Here is a 21,692-nt window from a genome sequence, read left to right as displayed (position 1 = left end):
CTGAGGAGAAGGTCTGTTCTCTGCAAATAATCTGATATACAGTATATATATATCTTTATTCTTTTGGAAAATGTATTTGTACGTACTAGGGAACTGACCCTTCAGGAAGAGGTAATTCCCTAGCACAACCTCCTCACTCCTTATATGTCATAGCTCCTTCTTCTTCTGGAAGTGTCTAATTACTGTGCTGGGTCAGCTCCTCCACCCCTCCCTACATGACCTATTATGCAGCAGCCAGAGGAGGAGCAAAGGGGAATAGTATAGGGCAGTGATGGTGATGGTGAACCTTGGTGAACCTTGAGCAACATGGGAAATGTAGTTACAAAACATCTGGGGTGCCAAGGTTTGCCATCACTGGTATAGAGTGTCACTTGAGTGTATGCTGGGGCTGCTGTCACATGGCAGCAACCAGCAGCAGTCTCAGGGATTATGGATGTCTACCCAAGATATGCTTTTACAGGTAAATAACATGCGTTATGTTAAGCATGACCTTTATTGCATTCACACATGTGAATGGGCTGCCTAACATACCATAACTGACCAAAAATATGCTCCTGTTGTAAGTCTGGACAGTGCATTGCACCGCAAAGGATGGTAGTGCATTACTGCATGTTGCGGTGTGCTGCAAGCAAGGTATACTGGGATTCCAGCCACAATAAATGGCACCACAGCACACAAACACAATCCTGAACAATTCTGTGCTTTGCTTTAACTACTTGAAAATCAGGCCTCCTACATGTAAAAAGCAGTACTTTTTTTGCTAGAAAATTTCTTTCAAACCCCCAAACATTATGCATTTTTAGCAGAGGCCCTAGAGAATAAAATGGTGGTCATTACAATTTTTTATGTCACACAGTATTTGCGCAGCAGTTTTTCAAAAGCAATATTAAAAAAAAAATACACCTTAATGAACTTTAATACAAAAAACACAATATATAACCCATTTTTTGGGGTAAAATATAAAAGATGATGTTAAGCCGAGTAAATAGATACTTAACATGTCAGGCTTTAAAATTGCGCAGGCTCGTGGAATGGCATCAAACTACGATACTTAAAAATCTCCATAGACATCACTTTAAAAATATTTACAGGTTACCAGTTTAGAGTTACAAAGGAGGTCTAGAGCTAGAATGATTTCTCTCACTATAACATTTGCGGCGATACCTCACATGTGTGGTGCGAATACAGTATACATATGCGTACAGGGCCTATTTATGTGTTTGCCTCTGCTCGTCAGCACAGGGATGTTCCGGTCCCCAATCATCTCTACTGTTACCAGCAGGAACCAATGTATCGGATCCCAGGCTCTCCAGTGGGACGGTAAAGCCCGGGAAACAACAAAAGCGCAGCAGAGAGCAGCGGGAGGGGACGACCGCTTCCACCACTTGTGAAAGCGATCCAGTGGCTAATTAGCTGCTAGGACCACTTTTACAGTGTAGGTCATCGCCAGCTGAAATAAAATGATACTGGGGTTATGGCTGACTGCTGCAGCCATGGCCGCAGTATAACTGCTTGAACACCGTGATGTACAATGTACATGTTATTGCAGTGCACTGGTATGATTTGAGATTTATTGGAAGTGTGCACAGGGCTGAGGAGTCTCTCCCCATCCCCATATTCATATGTGTAGCTGGCGATGTGGGATTAAATTGAAGTTGGTGCTTTACCCACCATGGACAAAATACCCTCCTATAGTAAATTAAAGTCAATTGCACACAAATGCCTGTTCCTTTTTTTTTTTTACCGGATTGTATGGATATCAGAAAAGGAAGTTTGATTTCCTACAAAGAGTTGTATTTATAATGTGGGCTTGTTATGTTGCATCCAAACAGAGCATTCTGAACTGTGAAATAATCAGCCAATCTGCAGTCTGACTTGTGACGGCTGCCAGTGATTTACCTTGCTGTGCTGGAGGTAAGTGCCGTGTTCCCTCTGTATATGGAAATGTTTTCTGTTCACGCTTAATCCATTTGTTAAGCACCATAATGTTTACTGTTCTATGCAGGTTGTCTTAAATTTCGGTAATATGAGCTTCATATAGTGGCCACACGCGAAAAGCTATTTCAGTAGACCATTCCTTAAACTGCTAAGGCTTTCTAGCAAACTTGGCAACTTTGCTAAAGTCACAAAGTCCACTGAGCTTAACTTGGGCCCCATGCACTCCAACCGTTTGAGGCTTAAAATGTACTTTAGCGTGAAATTCCAGCATTTTACCCTTGCTCATACTTGGCTATACATACACTGGTGCTTTCATGGAGGGAGGATGTATGTAAGGTGGGCAAAAATGCAGTGATTTGATGCTAGATAGATTTTAAGACTCAAACCGTCCATATGCATGAAACCTAAAACTGAACTCCAGGAAAGACAAAAAGCTCCCCCTGCACTGCAAGAGTTAAATATTTATTCATGCCTAGGAGAATAGGAAAGAGCACGTACTTACCTAATCCTCCGCTCCCACAGGCTTCAAGACCAGGTCCCCAAAGCCTATTCTCCCTCTTGCTCTGGTGGTCGCAGGCTATGTGATGTCATAAAGTACAATGCAGGGCTCACCAAGTGGAGTTTTCTGTTTTCCCCAAAGATAGACTTGAAAGGGAACGTAGAGGGGTTTTTTTTTTTTACTTTTTTTTTACCATATCATGTTTTTTTTTTAATTATATTTTATTAGAATATATTTGCAAAGCAGTTATCATTAGTTTGCATCCTGGGTCGATCATCCACAGATAATCAATGTATGCCCATGATTAGTGGTACGGATGCTTTCAGCCTCTCATTGTTTTTTGGGGGGGTTTCTTGCATGCAGCTGTTTGCAGAAACCCTGCTGAGTCTCCCACAGGAACTCAGATCCTCCTGTAATGACTATGTAAAGAAAAGTCGGTCTCCTGTAAAGGTCCTACACACCACACTCTACACCGGTGCTAGCTCAGCTTCTCAAACTGAAGCATGTATATTAAAGCGGAGCTCCACCTAAAAGGGGAAGCTCCACTTGTATGCCTCCTTCCCCCCTCCACTGCCACATTTGGCACCTTTGGGGAGGAGCGGGCACCTGGTTTTGACAGGTACCCGCTCCCACTGAGCTGGAAGCTCGCCATGCCCCCTCCTTCCCCCACAGTCCGGCCCATTCACAAAGCGCAGCATGCATGTGCAGTCGGAAATCGGCTGTGAAGCAGCAAGGCTTCACTGCTGGGGTCAGCACCCGATAGCACCAAATATCGGCTGGGGTGAGGATACCACTGGATTCCTGGACAGGTAAGTGTCCTTATATTAAAAGTCAGCTGCTAACTTTTAATTTTTTTGGGGGGAGCCTTGAGCTCCTCATTAACAAGAGTCCGGACCACTGCACATCAAAGAATCCAGCTTTATTCCTTCATAAAAGCATCACATATAACAGAAAAACACTGAGGGGCATGAGGAAAGTGCATTTCACGCTAGATCAACCACAGTTGTGAGTCATGATTAAGTGTTGATGTAGTGCGAAACACGCAGACTTTCCTCGTGCCCCACAGTTGCTGCTGAATGTGTTCCTTCTATGATCGAATATTGTTTTTAATATGCATCTACCTTTTTGTACATGAATGTATACCATGTTTATATGTCAGACATCCCAACCTGCAAAAACTAATTTCAGGGAGGTGGCAAACCCATTTCAGGGAGGTGGCGCCATGCGGCTTTTCGCGCAACCCCAGAGTCTGAAGAGTTCCCCTGTACATCAGGGCAGCGGAAACAGCAAATGGGCTCAGCCAACCTTCCAACAGACTTTGGGGAGGGTCATTGTGATCTGGATGAGAAATGGGGAAATCACCTGAAATATGTACTTCCACTTTGATCAGTGTCCCCCTGTCCCCAGACAAGGTCATCTGGGAGAATTATTGACCAATCAGGATTTCCCACCAAATTATTTCACCTGCCTTCCAGGTACCAGATCTCCTCTATAGCTCCCATGCTCCCACCATGTGTGTACACCACTCAGAGGCTGCCTGCACGGTCACCAGGCTTTGTGTGGAAGCATACAGAGAGCCAGCCAGGAACACAGTGCTGCCAGAGAAGACATTGCCGTATATAACAGTAACGAATGCCGTCCTCACACTCACCAGCTCTCTCTCACTCGCCCCTAGACTCACTCCTCCCTCTGTTGAATCGGACACAAGCTCCCTCCACACAGCTACTGCTCGCCTCCCATTGGCTGTCCCAGCTTCCAACTCCCTCTGAGCTGGACTGACGGAGCGCTCAGTGATTGGGGGAGCTGGAGGGCGGAGTAACAGTCTGGGACACATAGGAAGTCCAGTGCTGCACCAGCTTTGGCACAATCGATCCCCATAGCAATGCCACTATCTCTCCTGGCTGGGAGGATGGGGCGGCTCGGGCTGCTGCAGCTGACAGCCAGGAAATTGTGCCGCACTCGCGGGTGTCCGTAAACTCGCCGTCAAATGCGGGAGACTCCCGCGAGTCGTGGGAGACTTGGGATGTCTGATATGTAATATACCAAAGTTTGGTTACACACCTCATATAAAATCCCAAACCTTTCCTTTTTGTCTGTCTACAAACAGGGATGGAGGCCAGAGAGAGGAATCAGTTGCAGAGGGACTCTTACTTCCTTCCAGACACAGCCAATAGACACCGTGTTTAGCAAGTGGGACCTGACCAGCAGAAACCCAGCAGAAGCCCACCCAGAAGTTATCAGCTATGCTTCAGATCAAAAAAAGGACTGAATGGATAAACCTCTACATTGTCCAGCCTACAAGAGAGTTTGCTGCCGAGGGAAATCTTCAGCCAGCTTACCAATTGACAGAGAACTGTTAGCCTTCTGTTCACATCTCCACGTTCCGAATTCTGTCCACGATTCGCAATAGCGGCAAATCGCGGGATGCCCTAGCGTTCCCCGTCAATTTCAATAGCATCCCAAATGTGGCGTGATTTTCCTGTGATTTGTCGGGTGTCAATCATGGTAAAATCGCGCAAACAGAATCGCAGGACGCCTGTCGCCCAAAAGAAGTACATGAGCTGCTTTTGGGCGACTGGCATCCCGCGATTCTCTTTAAGCAATTTTACTGCGCTTGTCGCCCCCATTAGGGGGTATCGCTATATTAACTTGCCTTCTATTGCTCACAGCCTCCTCAAAATCCCCAAATTCCTTTTTTTTGCTGATGTGATTTGACTTCCTGTTAGAAGGTGGCTACATCCATTCTCCATGCTCCCACTGTATGTAGGAATGTAACCATGCTCTGTTGCTCGCTCCCAAGCTGGATTAGAGACTATGGACTATGCGATTTTTAGTGTACATAGAACAGTGCTCATGACTGTAACTAATATGTACTGCTCATTCCAATCAAATGGAAGTGAGGGTGATAAGAAGACGTTTAAGAGCTCACGGAACTTGATACAAGAAAACAGAAAAACAGAAATTATTTCATTAAAAATAGATTACAGGGTCATTAAAGTGGTTGTAAAGGCTCAAGCTTTTTACCTGAGCCCCATCTTGATCCAGCGATGTGCTTGAGAGCAGCGGCCTTCTTCCTCCACATTAGCTGAGACATTGGCTCCCGCTGCTGTCTCAGCCAATGAGGAGGAAGAGACCTGGGAAAGTGCTCTCATGCACATTGTCAATCACAGCCAGTGAGCCAATGAGGAGAGAGCAGGGGCGCAGCTGAGCAGTGCTCTGTGTGTATGTGGACACACAGAGCAGTGGCTCGGGGAGCGAGCCTGCTCTGGTGCCCCCATAGCAGGCGGGAGGGGCTAGGAGCGCCAGCGGGGGACCCCCAGAAGAGGGGGATCAGTGCTGCTCTGTGCAGAGCAGGTAAGTATGAAATGTTTGTTATTTTAATGAGAAAAAAAATTAACACTTAGTATCCGTTTACGTAGTGGATATATGGATTATTTTTGGAGAAAAAGGATATCTTTTAGAGTTGTTTTAAATAGTTACTGTCTTCTTTTACAAGTATATTTTTGCTCCGTAACGTTTGTACAACAGTGTTGCTTTAATGAAAAAAACATCTAAACTTAAAAATCAATGAAAACAACTCTTTCTGCGAAGATTCAAAGGAACACGGCAACTGATCTGTAAAAACAGCAACAAACTCGTACATGCCAAGAATCTACAACTACTGGTATCCTAGCAAACATTATTCTCATTCACATCGGAAAGTAAAGTAATGTCCGGCTGGTTACTAGGGGCATCATAGATACACCCCTCTAGTTCTTGTTCAAAGATTGTGCTGGGTTTTTTTGAATAGATCCCTTTTTGTCAGAATAGTGAATTTATTTATAATTCTTATCACATTCAGAGTTCTGATGCCCTATTTAGGAGCGTTAGCCAGAATAGATTTCCCTGGTGTTTTTTTTTTTCCTTTTGGAACAAAGATTAATTATAATATAGTTATTATTCCTGGTTCAAAATGAAAGCATAGTGGTTGCAAAGGCTGCAGCCGCTTGCTATGGGGGCACTTGTGTGTGCTCGCTCCCGAGCCCTGCTCTTTGTGTTTTACTCATCACTGATTTATCCTGCTCAAGATGAAATCTGCAGTGTAGATGAAGGCAGGAAAAGGAGATTCTGTGTCAGGCCTAAGCCGGCCATAGATGTATAGCAGGGGACCAGCTGAGATTCGAACCATGCATGGGCAGGCTGAATGTACCCAAGTTGATTGATCAATCAACTCAAGTAGAACCAGGCTGTCAGCTTTTACAGGCGATTATTGCTAGCAGCTAGGCATCTATGCCTCCAGAGTGCCCCCTTATCCTCCAAAGTGCCCCCTTACCTCAGTGTCTCCAAAGTGACCACCTTACATCAGTGTCTCCAGAGTGCCCCCTTCCTTCAGAGTGCCCCCTTACATCTGTGCCTCCAGAGTGCCCCGTCACATCTTCCGGAGTGCCCCGTACCTTCTTCCAGAGTGCCCCGTACCTTCTTCCAGAGTGCCCCGTAACATCTTTCAGCATGCCCCCTTACATCCTGAAGAGTGTCCCCTTACATCAGTGCCTCCAGAATGTCCCCTTACAACCTCCAGAGTGTCCCCTTACATCCTCCAGAGTGCCCCTTACATTCTCCAGAGTGCCCCTTACATTCTCCAGAGTGCCCCTTTAGTAGTAATCCTCCCTTAGATCATTCAGAGTGCCTCCTTACATCATCCTCCATAGTGCCCCTTTACATCCTCCCCCACTGACCCTCTACCCTCCTAGCCTGGGTGCCCCTTCCACTGATCCCAGAGCCCTTTACCCCTGTGTCGAAGCATGAAAAATTTACTAATGGAGCACATTTTTTACTGCACTCCTACATCAGTGCCCCCTTACATCAGTGTCTCCAACGAGCACCTTTACATCCTCCAGAGTGCCCCCTTACATTCTCCAGAGTGCCCCCTTAGTAGTAGTGCTCCCGTAGATCCTTCAGAGTACCTCCTTACATCATTCTCCACAGTGCCCCCTTACATCCTCTGGAGTGCCCCCTTACATCCTCCTCCAGAGTGCCCCCTTAGTACTACTGTACTAAGGAGGCACTCTGGAGGAGGATGTAAAAGGGTACCCTGAGAGATATAAAGGGACACTATGGAGGATGTTAGGGGCACTATGGAGGTACTAAGGGGGCACTCTGGCAGAGGATGTAAAGGGGCACTATGGAGGCACTAAGGGGCCCTCTAGAGGATGTAAAGAGGGCTCTCTGGAGGATGTAAAGGGGGCACGTTAGAAGATGTAAAGGGGGCAATCTGAAGGATGTAAAGGGGACACTCTGGAGGTACTAAGATAGTATCTCCAGAGTGGCCCCTACAGAGAGCCCCGAGGGGTGATTGCTGCCATTGTTCCATGCCATGCAGACCAGCTTGTTCACGTTATGTCATTGTTAGAAGAAGCAGAGCACACAGCCCACCTCACTGCCGCCCTATTCCCATCCTGCTCGCCCTCTCCCTGCTACAGCCCTGACATTCACTGGGTATGTTAAGTTTACCTGTGGATTACTGGCTCCTTCTTGGTGTCACTTCCTGCAGCAGGTGTCTGCCTTTGCAGTGAAGTGCAGGAGGAGGGGTCTGTACACTAAACATCAGCCTGAGCCCTGGGACCGAACACCATGTCCTCCTCCACTCAGGTCAGCTGCCTCTGCCGTTGTTTTTCTTTAGGGCTTCCGCACTGTCACCGCCGGACCCGTACCTGCTGCCCGGGCAGATGCAGCAGTCGGGCCTAGCCTAGACTACAGCACTGCCATAGCTTACTTCTCCTGTCACAGACATCAGAAAAGTGCTGGGTTTTTAAAACACAGATTGGCAACGTCCTGCCTCCCTGGGGCCCCCCCACAGTGGCAGAATGCCAGGGTCCAGTCACAAGTGCGACGTTTGTGACCCTGGTAGTTCCGCCACTGACTGTAATAACTTTAAATGTTATTTATTAGTAGATACTCTGTTCACTTTACTCACTTGGAACATTCTATTAAAAAAAGAATGTTTGTCTTTCAGAATTTAAACAATTCAAGTGTATTAAACAGTTTTGTTTAAGTGTAAAAGATAAACTTCAACTGGTATATTTATATCAAAGAAAAAAGTATTTATATAAAATATAAAATATATTTTCTTTTGCACTTCAGCAACATAGCTGCTAATAAAGTAATAGTTCTGAAGCTGAACTACAGTTTTGAAGCTGGAGAAATCATTTCTGGAGCAGCTCTGGAGGATGAACTGTGTGTTCTGGAGATGCCTGGAGCTGGAGCTTAGGGTTTATTTCAGTTCTGGAAAAGTCATGGGCTTGTAGCTTAACTCCTGGAGAAGCTGGAGAACATGGAGCACTGCCAAGTCTTGCCTGGAGCTATGCACTAAAGCTAGGGTCACACTGTACTGCTTTACAATAACGAGTGCTGCGTAAGGCAGCTGAGTCAAAATGAATGCGCTGGCAAGGCACCTCAATGCCCCTAAAAATAGACCAGCACTTTTCTGGTAGCGTCCACAACACAAAGCACATCCATTGGCAAGGTGTGTTGGGGTGCCTTTCAGAATGAATGGCACCAACGCAAGTGGAAAGGAATGTCGCACTCTGTGTTAACATGCGCACTCATGTGCGGATTCCTATATTGAAGTAGTGTGAATCAAGCTTAAAGGAGAAGTCCACCCTGAGCTCGTTTGGCTGGGCTTCTCCTATGGGTCACAGGAGTACAATTCGTTTTGCACTCCTGTGACCCATTTTCAGCAGAGAGCGGTCTGAAGTCCACTCTCTGCTGACATCACTGGAATCAGTCCAGGCACCGCGTCATCCCGACAATAAAGTCTGGATCCCCCAGGTGCCTGGACTGATGCCTGTCTCAGCCTCTCAGCGAGCCGCTGAAAGCCTGAGACGGCCGCTTCCCACCCCACCACCACAACTCAGAGCTCTAGTGAGCGCGGGGAGGCATATTAGAGAGATGCTGATTGACAGTCAGCAACTCTCCGCTCGGGGATCTGTGAGAACCAAGCCATTGGTGGTGATCGATCGATCGGTTCTCAGTGCAGAAGCGCCGGGGGACAGATGCAGCATTGGACCGATGTTGCATCCACTAAGGTAAGTATGAATGTGGAAAAAAACAAAAAACCCCATGCTTCTCTTTTAAGGAAAAGTGGCCCTGTCATTGAAAAAAATATGTTAAAGTAGAATTATGGGCTTTTACTAACTATGCTTAACCTCCTGTCACCAGAAGCACACAAATATGTGGCCTCTCGGTGGGTGGGCCTTGGCGCCAAGCGGCTGCATATTTGTGTGCGATATTACAAAAACAGCTATGCCAAGAGCGCGCACCCTATGCGCTCCCAGCGCAGTTACCGGCGGCTATCCGGAAGCCCCTGATCTCTGCTTGCAATCATCAGCTTTCAGATCACGTTACTGCCGTGACAGCCAATCGCAGCACTCACATAATCATAAACCCAGGCTCGCCTCCTGGCATTTTAAAACCCTTTTAAAGGGCCGGGAGGCGCCGACACCAAGGGGTTAAAAACGCTCCCTGTCACTTCCTAATATCTATACTAACTAACGTGTAAAAAAAATGTATATACTTACCTATTCTCAGCCCGCTCCATCCTGGTCACATAATCTCCCTGTGTCAGCCAGCGCCGCTACAGGGGAGATGAGAGAGCACTCAACAACAGCTGGTAATACCTGAGCGGTGACGTCACCCATAGGCTTACTATCTTGGACAGCTGTCACAGGAAAACACGTTTCCATTGGAAGATCTCCCTTGTATTTCTGTTCTTGTGTGACAGCTCAAGCGTTTGGATTTACCCTTTATTCTCTGCGGTAATGGTGATCAGGACAGTTAGTGAAAGTAAATATCCAATAAGGGCAGCAATAAAAACAGTGTTTCTAACCCCTTACAACACTATTCAAATAAAATAAATAAATAAATAAATAAAAAATTGACTTTTAATTATATTTTAAACCAGAGTATGTATGTAAATGAAAAAATGTTATGCTTGGTCTGTTTCCTTCAAAGTCACCCTTCACCTTCACCCCACAGTATCTTGACATCTGACATACTACTTCAGCTCCAAAAGATTTAACCCCTTCATGACCAGGCCATTTTTTGCGATACGGCGTAACTTCGACAATTGCGCACTACACTCAAATAAAACGTATGTCCTTTTTTTCCCCACAAATAGAACTTTCTTTTGGTGGTGTTTGATCACCTCTGCGTTTTTATTTTTTGCGCTATAAAAAACGACCGTCAATTACCTTCCGCTCTAAAACACATCCAATTTAAAAAAATGTAAAAAATCTATTTTCCTTATCAATTTAGGCCAATGTGTATTCTGCTACATATTTTTGGTTAAAAAAAATCCCAATAGGCGTATATTGATTGGTTTGTGCACACGTTATAGCGTCTACAAACTATGGGATATATTTATGGAATTTTTATTTATGTATTTATTTATTTTTACTAGTAATGGCAGCGATCAGCGACTTATAGCAGGACTGCAATGTTGCGGCGGACAAATTGGACACCTAACTGACACTTTTTTGAGGACCAGTGACACTAATACAGTGATCAGTACGCTGGCAGGAAAGGGGTTAATATCTGGGGCAATCAAAGGGTTAACTGTGTGCCTAGCTAGTGTTTCAGTGTAGTGGGGGAGGTGCTTTTACTACTGTAAGACATGGATCAGTGTTTCTGCTTTACAGGAACACAGGATCCATGCCTTCTGTACTGACAGAAAGGCAATCTGCCTTGTTAACAGACAGCTCTTCTGCGTGTGTACAGAATGATCAGTGGGTGCTGGCAGACATCTGCGTAGAATCACAGCGGGAGTTGTTGCTTGGGAGATCTATTGTTGCTGGGGAGATCTATGGTTGCTGGGGAGATCTATTGTTGGTGGGGAGATATATTGTTGTTGATGGGGTCTATTGTTGCTGGGGGTATTTAGCTGTGGGGCAGTGGCGGCCCATCCGTAGAGGGAGCACGGGCGCCGCCTCCCCTATAAATGCGTCTGGCACCCTGATCTACATATCATTGGCACCAGATCATGGATTCCGGTGCGGCAGGGTGTTTTTTTGAAGCACCTGATTAAAGCCAGAGGCTCTAATAGGCTTCAAAAATGGGAGTGCTTGGAGCGTAGAGCTCCGAGCCCACCCAGTTGTGTGACCATAGCAAATTATTTTCACTATTATCACACTAAAGTTCCTCCCTGCCAATCAGGAGGCAGGTCTGTGAGACCTGTTTCCCAATTGGCCAAAGCGTCAGGTGATCCTATTGGATGACTATCACTTTGGCGGAAGACACACGGCGGAGGAAGCTGGAGGAGCGGACACCGGAGTCGCCACATCCGCTGCCCGCACTTCAGGAGAGGACACCACAGCCCCGCCACACGAGCGTGGTGTTGTTTGTTTGCGCCCCCTCAAAGAATAACCCACCAGCCGCCACTGCTGTGAGGGATCTATTGTTGCTGGGGAGATATATTGTTGCTGAGTGGATCTATTGTTGCTCTGGGAATCTATAGTTGCTGGGATAGATCTATTGTTGCTGGAGAGATCTATTGTTGCTGGGGGGTCTATTGTTGCTGAGGGGTCTATTGTTGCTGAGGGGTCTATTGTTGCTGGCTGCAGGGGACCTATTTTACTGCCTTTCATTAGCAAATTCCATACAAACTACTTAGCACCAAAATGATACTTGGTTCTGTATTCACTAGGTAGGGGGTGGAACCAAGGGACGGTGCTCAGAGGTGGGTAGGGGGTGGATAAAGTTGTAGTTTTAAAAGGGGGAGCACCTCCACCTATTGTCTGAGAAAAAAAAGACATCTATAGGCATAGAAGTCCTTTAACACTGACATATGCTGAACTAGTAAGGGGTTCTGCCACCCCAGTTCCTTTTGCGGAACATGCATTAGTATTAATTTATTAACTATAATAAAGCTGCAGACACTTTTTGAAAATACCCGGTTTATTGAAAAATGCCAGGATGTTGGAATTTTGGTAGCAAATGGTAGCAAACATCTAAAGGGGCCCATGAGTTCAACAGACCTCTTATTGGTTTAAAATTGGACCTTTTCTCCCAATATTAATAATCATTGCTGAATGCAGTGCTGCATTCTGATAGCAAATGTGCCGTGTGCAAGGAAAGGTATTTGGCTACGTCACCAGTGCCTTCCAGGAAACTCTCCTAGGTAAAACTGCAAAATCTGTGTAGAAAATAAAATAAATGAATGGGCTTTTTTCCTGAGATCTTGGGAAAAAGCCCATTCATTCTTTCTTATTTACACAGCTCTGGCTCCAACGTCATTGGTGGTAGTGAATATGCAGAAGAAGCCGGCCACCGATGACTTTATTTCTAAAAATGGCGGTGTGGGAGCTGGGGTATAGGAGCAACATACGCAGCAGGAATTTGTCTTGAACAGGGGGAGGGGAATATGCTTTAACCACTTACTGAATAAAAACTCCAAGGCGATTTTTAATATTTTTATAGAAAAAAAATCAGCATTTGTTGCTAGAAAACCCCCAAATATTATATATGTTTTGAAAGCAGATGCTCTGAACTATAAATTAGTGGTTGTTGGATTTTTTTTATGTCACACAATATTTGTGCAGCTATTTGTCAAATGCACATTTTCAGGAAAAATACACTATTATAATAATAATAATAATAATAAAATGAATTTTAATGCAAAGACAAAATATAATACCCAATGTATTGGTAAAATATAAAATATAAATATAAAATATGATGTTGTATCAAGTAAATAGATATCAAATATGCCAAGTTGGTTGGTGTTTTTAATTTGTTTTGTTAGCATTTTTATTTATTTTATTAAAAAACCTTTTTTACTCTTTGTTATTTTTTTTCCATTTAACTTTATTGCTGTCACAAGGAGGCTAACAAGTCCCTTATGTGATAGCTTTGGACAAATAATAGGTATTCTTTCTGGAGACATTAGGGATCTATTAGACCCCCAATGTTTCCCCTGCCCTCCACTGCAGCTAATAATGCACAGATCGCATTATCTCTACAGTAAAAGTGATCCAGTCGAGCCACCCAGATCACTTTTACTGAACAGCCAATCACTGGCTGTAAATGAATGATACCACGCTCATGTGTGCAGCTTCGGTCATAAGCTTGTTTTAACCACTTGCATCCAGGATGTTTTTGTATGTTTGGTGGACAGCAAAGGTTTAAGGGGAAAGCAATTGAAATTTCATTTAAAATAAAAAGCAGCAAAAAAACGATTTTAATAAAAAAAGCAGCCCTCTGCCACTCCAAAGTAGCAATATTTTTTTAGTGAAATTTCTCCTTTTCCCAGCAGTGAAGTGAGTTTTAGTATGTTAACCTACAGCAGGCAGTTTATCATGGAATTTCATTGCTTTCACTTTTCTATATAAAAGTTCTATCCCCTTTGCTATAAATTACCGCACATCCTTGTAATATGTGCTATGTCTGTTACATAATTCTTCAGCTATGCTAAGTAAGAACACATGCTGATGTTCAAAATTAATTTAAACCACAAGTACTGTAAAAAAAACAAACAAAAAAAAAAAACAGGTATTCTCTACCCATACCAAACAAACCCCAGATATTCCTCCATAACAAGGTACAAGTGAGAGCTTGGATGCTATAGGCATCGTTGATTTTTAGCCAATATTTTTTTTGGCTAAATATTTTATTTAATGTTAAAAAAATCTATCTATCTATCCAAATTGTTGATTTATTAGTCAAAAAAAATACAAAATGATTAGTTTTGGACACTTTTTTTTGTTGTAAAACCTTGCATTTAAAATTGAATTTAAGTTTTGCAAAACATTTGTTCTCCTTCCGTCCTAATAAATCAGACAAGGCCAGTCCTACGTTTTTTGTTTCTTTTGTTGGTTTTTAATACACTTTTTTATTCGTACTATAAAATGATTCAATTCTTATCTGCGATTTAGGCACTTAAAAACAGCAACACTGTCCCTTCAATCATAAAGTATATCTAAAGTCAAACTTTGCAGTTTTGGATAAGTAAATAGGGGTTTTATTTTTGTCTATGTCTCTGGGTTGTGGAGGGGGCAAAAACTAGGCACCAGGGGGTACAAAAAAAAGTGCATGTGAATCACACACAAAAAAGTGCACTTAGGCCCCTTTCACACTGAGGCGCTTCTAAACTGCCAGTAAAACACTGAACACTTTTGAAGAGCTTTTCAGGTGCTTTTGAAGAGCTTTCCATTCATTTCAATGGAGAGGGGATTTTTTTTCACCGCCCTGCCAGCGCACTGCCCCAGTGTGAAAGCATTCATTGATTTTAATTAAAATAGAGTTTTGTGAGCTCTTCAGGCGCTTTTTTTAGCATGAAAGTGCCTGAAAAGCGCCTCAGTGTGAAAGGGGAGTGAGTTGGGTGTCAGGGAAGGGTCCTTCATCTTCGGAAGGGGACCATATGACACCATGGGGGTTGATTTACTAAAGGCAAATAGACTGTGCACTTTGCAAGTGCAGTTGCTCCAGAGCTTAGTAAATGAGGTAAAGGTTCACTTTGCAAAGAATACCCAATCATGTGAAAGGAAAATAAAAAAAACAGCATTTTTGCTTGCACGTGATTGGACGATGGAAGTCACCAGAGCTTCTGCTGGTTTAGTAAGCTCTGGAGCAACTGCTCTTGCAGAGAGCAACTTCAATTTGCAAAGTGCACAGTCTATTTGCCTTTAGTAAATCAACCCCCATGGTTTCATATGGTCTCCTTCCGAAAATGAAAGACCCTTCCCTGACACCCAACGCCCCCCCTCCCAAGGGCAGTAGACTCCTGATGGGGGCAAGACATGCTTAGGTCCAACTAGTCAAAAGGTCCGGCCGAAGCCGACCAACAAGTGTTAGGTGAGGGGCTCTACTGTGTCTCTGACACAGGAAGTGAAGAAAACTCTTCACAATGGGACCAAGATACCAAATAAAAACCTGATAGAAGTTAACAGTTCCTTACTATAAAGAGAAATAAACAAACTAAACAGCTGCTGATACATGTGTATGCAGACTCGTGACACCATATAATTAGCTCAGCTCTCATCACAGTCAGAAGAAATGTACAGTGAAACTCTACCTCTTTTTTTTTTTCTTTGGATGGAACAGGGCTTGACCTCAACCAAGTTTTTATTGCTATGCATAACTGCAGCACAAAGATGCCCTTCCCTGCCCAGATAACTAAGCATCAGCCGCAAGTTTATTCTCTTGAAGAGGAACTTCACCCCCCCTCCCCCAATTTTTATTTCTTTTCCCTTTTACCTTATCTGCTGTCCTTAAAAAAAATGCATGTCCAGTGAAATCAGCATTGTCTGGTGTAATCCACTGCTCTGCTGCAGGACCTGCACCGCCATCTTCTTCTTACGTCATCAGAAAGCTGGCTGCTTCTTAGGCTCCATTCACTTTGGTCTTTGGAGTGCAACTTTGGTGAAACTCTGATGCAACTTTGGATGGGTGCAACTTGGATGCGATTTGGCTTTGACCTATGATAATGGACAACTGTTGCACAACTGTCTCATGTATAACATGCGGGTGCGACTTTCATGCAACTTTTTTAAGGGTTTTCAGTGCAGTCTATGGCGCTCAACTCGAATAAAAATTGGAATAAAGTAGTGCAGGAACCTTTTTAAATACACTGCGACTTTAAGACGCACATAGTTGAACATGTATCACTGAAAAACATAGGGGGGCGACTTGTCATACGACTTTAGTGTCCAAAAGTGTGAATGGAGCCTTAAGCCAGCCATAGATGTATCGAATCTTGGATGGATCAACATTGACTGGCCAATATTTGATCCATCTATGGGCAGCCTTATTGTAGTCAAGTCGATCCATCAATAGACTTGGGTACAATCAGAATGTCGGAATTTTATCATGCGACTATTGCTACTGGCTGTAGCCACTAACAGTAATCACTGTGTTATCCCAGCAGGGGACAACTCCCCTCCAAACCCCCCCTCCCCCGTCAGGAGGGCACAATAGCTTCACGGGAGAGATCCTCCCAATCAACGCAGTCAGTCAGGATTGAGAGTTTTTCTTTCCAGCAACCACCTGCAAGAAAATTGCGTAATCTATAGCCTGCATTACTAGTTCTTGCAGCTTGCCTCCTGTTCATGGCCACAGCGCATGCAGAGTCTGGGGTAGATTGCCTGGCACGTGCATAGTGTGGTGGAGATTGCCCCAAAGCCTCCTGGCATTTTTGACATGGAATCCCAGGAGGCTCTGGTAGTTGTATGACCATAGCCGTGCGAACAGGGTGTGCCAGGTGGTGCATATTCCCCCCTGTTTAGACCACTGATATTTCATCCAAAAAAAAAAAAAATGTTACAAAATAATTTTAAAAGAATACAAATAAAACTACTGACACTGTCCACTGCCCTACTGACACCATCAGTACATATACACATGCATATGTATTTGAGCTTTGGGGTGCACACCCTAATGCAAGAGGCTGCGCACACCTATGTGTATGACGGCATTCTAATCTAGACCAGAAAGCAGGAGGTGTGCAACTGGGTCCCATAAAAAAGGTATTTCAAAATAAAAAATAAAAAAAATGACCTATTGTGTAACAGTACGGGGGGGCTGGGCGGAATTATGTAAAGTTATTGAAGGGGATGAAGGTACGCTTGAAGTAAACCCTCAATATATTGCTATGAACAGTTTATTAGGAGGCACATAAAACCCTGATTGATGACTCCTAGCTGATTGTCCATACTAATATACAAATTTCAGGGAGGGGAACTATAAAGTTAAAGTGGTTGTAAACCCTTACACATACCCAGTGAAGGGACTATTCTCAGGTGATGCACAGAGATGAAACAAATCCTCTTACATAAGTTTTACCTGTTTACTTGCAGTAATCTCCTCTCTACATCCCTTCAAAGTCCAGAATGTGCACAACTTGCCTAAACTGCTGGAAAAAGGGGGCAGAGAGCTGAAGTTACACTCTGCAGAGCTCAATGAGGAAAGCTCTGAGAGCTGATTGGATGGAAGGGACCCCCCTTTCACATAGCAAACAGAGCTCTAAAGGTTGTCAATCAGCTTGAGATCCCTGCCCTGTCACCTTTTTTTTTCTTGGTGTCAGACGTGATTCCCACTGATAGCAGAGGAATGAAGCAGCAGACAGAAATGACGCTTAGGCCGGCCATACACAGTTCGTATTTCGGCCAGTTCAGCAGAAACCGGCCGCAATTTGAACCGTTAATGGGCAGGCTGAGTGTACCAAGTCAATCGATTAGCTTGGATACAACCAGCCTGCCCGATTCTCTTACGATTATCGTTAGCGGCTGCTCTAGCCGCTAGAGATAATCACAGTCATCTCTGAGTGGGGACCACCCCCCGCCGGGAGAAGACAATTGCTGATTCCCCTGTCAACACTGCCAAATTTCTTTCCTGCAACCCGTGGTTGGCCTGTCTTAGGGGTTGATTTACTAAAACTGGAGAGTGCAAAATCTGGCGCAGCTGTGCATGGTAGCCAATCAGCTTCTAACTTCAGCTTGTTTAATTAAACGTTGACAAAAAAATCCTGGAAGCTGATTGGTTTCTATGCAGAGCTGCACTAGATTTTGCACTCTTCAGTTTTCAACCCCTTAGTGCTCTTAATTAAAACAAGTACACACTATAGAGGGATATGCTTTGTTCATATTTGATGTCTGAGGTTTACAGCCACTTTAAGTCCTTGCCTTATGGAATTTTCCACCAGAGTCGCCGAGTCCTCATATCGGATCTAAACCTTTCTCAATCTATCCAAAACTAAAACAAAGGTTCTATGTAGAGCTCTACTTTAATGCATTATAATCAAACAAGAATACACAGGGTAAGGGTAAGTGCTGACTGAGCGCACCTCTTTTATACTTGATGCTTACCTAAAGGTAGAGAGGTGAAAAATGGAAGCCAACACAGGATGAACAAGCCCACCACAATCCCTAGTGTCTTGGCAGCTTTCTTCTCCCTGGAGAATTTAAGGAGCCTCACGGACAAGGAGCTGCGCGTCTGCTGGTTTTTGTTTTTACTGTTAGGCATGCCATCATTCATATTCCTGCAGTGGATCCTTAGGGTCAGCTCCTTGGAGTCCGTCCTCTCTTTCATCACCCCAGCCTCTAAGTTCTTGGTGATCCTCTTGGCTACCACATAGACTCTACAGTACATCACCAAGATGACAACAAGAGGGATGAAGAAGGAGCCCAGGGAGGAGAAGATGGCATAAAAAGGCTCTGTTGTAATATTACACACATACTCATTAGTAGCTGTCTGCTGCTTCCATCCCAGTAAGGGTCCTATGGAGATCACTATAGACAATATCCAGACACAGAGTAAAGCCAGCAAGACCCTTTTCCTGGTCACTATAGTAGGGTACTGAAGAGAGTAGCGAACTCCTATGTACCTGTCGATAGAAATTGCGCAAAGGCTGAATATTGAGGCCGTGCAGCACAGAACGTCCATGGCTGCCCAAATGTCACAAAATATCTTCCCAAATACCCAAGCATCTACAATCTCAAGGGTTGAGGAGAAAGGTAAAACTGTGGTGCTGAGGAGAAGGTCGGCTATGGCCAAGTTGATTATCAGATAGTTGGTGGGGATCCTCAACTGCCTGTTGGCCACCACCGAGATGATGACCATGATGTTGCCCACGATGGCCACGCATATAAAGGCTCCCAAGGTGAATCCAAGGAGCATAGCCCTTGTAAAGTCTACATGCAGGTGAGTCCTATTACCATCCGTTTGGTTGTGGACTATGGAACTTCCATTGTCCCAGGAGACGTTTGGAGAAAAGGGAAGAACTGAAAAGTTCTCACCCACAGTTGTGTTTGAAAGGTCATCCATAGGCACTACAATGTGGGTGCTGGAGCAGGTGATCACCAGGAAATAATTAGAGCATGGTGCAGTTCTGGTAAAGTTGGGGTACCTCAGGGAAAATCTCACCCCCGACTTTTTGTAGAGTTCAATTCTTAGGCGTCCTGAGGATGATGATGATGATGCCCTCCTCTGGATCACGTGAGGATGCTGAGACCAAAGAGTGAAAGTGTGATCTCAGGAGATCGGGACCTCTGCTCTGGAAGTGGCATGGCATGCTGCTAGCACTAACCATCTCCGGCAGAAATCACTTTTAGCAGCTGCTTTTCATACCAGTGACATCACGAGGACAGAGCAGGGATCGGAGTGGACCACTAGAGGGCGCAGCTGTCCAAAAAGAAAGCCCAGCAAAGTGGCTGTGAGCTTTGACAGTTCGCTGCCAGCTGCAGTCAGGGCTTGGAATGAATTGGGACTTTTAATTATCATCTTCCTCGCCGGAGGGGACCCATTAAAAAGGTACAGAAAGCTTTACTGGGGCCACCCAAGCTATGAAGTGGTTAACTGAGCTCCTTGGCTCAAAGTCACACCTGATTGTTCACTTTTAATAGTTGACATTTCACTGTAATCCTAGGCTTACCCTTCTCACATCTATCTGTTGTAAGGTGTTTGCAAAAACTACTCCCTGTCATAGAAGGCTTAATAAAGTGCTATTAAACCCCAAATAAAAAATCGAAAATACTGCAGCTTACCAATCATTAGATAAGGGGACTGCATTAGTTTTCTTTTTTTAGGCTTTTTCCCCTCTGTTTTCACCTGGTGATCTAGCCAGTAACACACCTCCTGTATTAGAGCCCATTCACACTAGGAACCGCATGTGAACGCTGTGCGCTTCTTCTGCGCTTCCCATGCAGTTCTACGCAGTGCGACTTCAGCCCTATTCATTTTCTATGGGCTGAAATCGTAAACCGCACTAAAAGTAATGCATGCTTGAAATCACACTTTTATACCATGCGATCCGGTGCGGACAAACGCACTGCATTTGCAACCTGCGTTTGGGGTGTCGTCAACTTTGCACTGACCCCCCCCCGCAGCAGATTGCACAGGCAGTGCGACTGGAATGTGCATTCTAGTGTAAACAGGCCTATAAGGCTCATACACCCTATAAAAGAATTGGGCGAACATTTTCGTCCAAAGAATTTTCGTACAGTGTGTACACAACTTTCACCGCAAATGTTCGCACGAAAATTCCCAAATGGGACAAGATTTTTCTCATACGGAAACAGAGCGAACAATTTTTATTTAATAAGTACCGTTTTTGTACGATTTACGTACAAGAAAAATCAGAAAAGAAAGACTGCGCATGATCAGAAACAAAAAAAAAAAAACCTTTGTCATATGAGAATATAGAACGAATTTTCATTCATCGGTTCCAATTTGCTGCGAAACAACGAGGAAAATCGGTCGATTGTTCGGCCGCTTTCCTTATAGTGTGTACCCTACATTAGGCTGCATTCACACTGACCGCGATTTCAAAGGCTGGTGGGTTTTACTTTTGGGGGAGCAGCAAACAAGTCCCCCCCTCCTGGCGGGCAGTGGTGCGGCACTGACAGCATCACCCCCCCCCCATGCGCCACCCGGGGGGGCTGGCGGGCTGTGGTATCCTCTCCCGCTTCCTCTGTTGTGTGTCTCCACTCTGTTCCTCCTAAGCGCTAGGCATCCAATAGGATCGCCTGACGCTTTGGCCAATCGGGAGACAGGTCTCACAACCTGCTTCCTGATTGGCGGGGAGGAACTTTAGTGTGAAAATAGCAAAAATGAATTCACTATCGTCACACAACAACTAATAACTAGCATGTTTTATAGCAAAAAGTAAAAAATATATAGATATATTTTTTTAAATTGTCGGCCGTTTTTTTATAGCACAAAAGATAAAAAGTACAGAGGTGATCAAATACCACCAAAAGAAAGCTCTATTTGTGTGGGGGGGGGGGGGGGGGAGACATCATTATTATTTGAGTACAATGTCACACGACGCAATTGTCAGTTAAAATAACGCAGGGCTGTATCGCAAAAAATGGCCTGGTCATGAAGGGGGGTAAATCTTCCGAGGCTGAAGTGGTTAATTTTTGAATAAGTTGTCCCTTACAATAATTATATACTGAAAACCCCAAATTGGTTAATGTTGTTGTCTTCTGTTCACTCGCTTTTTCCTTTATGATATCTTGATTCCACTTCGGTGCTTGGCCTGTTCTCAATCATCTTTTTTTATTGGCCTTGTCTTTTATAATTGCTCAATTGGCCCTCAGAGTATTAGTTGTGAGGAGCTCATAGTCATTGTTTAACTGTCTTTTTCTATGCCATGCTGTTGTTGAGTGTTCTGTATGCTCACTAGTATTTTCTATAATTGCATGTTGTATTTTGGAAATATTATAACTCTCAATTGTTTTTATTATTGTCATTGTGCCATTTCATTCAATAAAACTTTATTCTTAAA

General features: G+C 44.3%; 1 protein-coding gene across 1 annotated transcript in view; it reads right to left on the bottom strand.

Annotated features, from left to right (window-relative positions):
- The window catches only part of ADRA1B (adrenoceptor alpha 1B), a 40,863-nt gene extending 21,338 nt beyond the window's left edge, over positions 1-19,525 (bottom strand). The window contains exon 1 of the mRNA XM_073621189.1: positions 18,271-19,525. Coding sequence (XP_073477290.1) covers positions 18,271-19,228 — 958 coding nt within the window. The 5' untranslated portion in view covers positions 19,229-19,525. The remainder of the gene's footprint in view (positions 1-18,270) is intronic.
- Between the last annotated feature and the right edge of the window lie 2,167 nt (positions 19,526-21,692).

Source organism: Aquarana catesbeiana, linkage group LG03, assembly GCF_042186555.1.
Source record: "Aquarana catesbeiana isolate 2022-GZ linkage group LG03, ASM4218655v1, whole genome shotgun sequence".
Lineage (NCBI taxonomy): Eukaryota > Metazoa > Chordata > Amphibia > Anura > Ranidae > Aquarana > Aquarana catesbeiana.
This window is presented reverse-complemented; position numbering and strand designations above follow the sequence as displayed.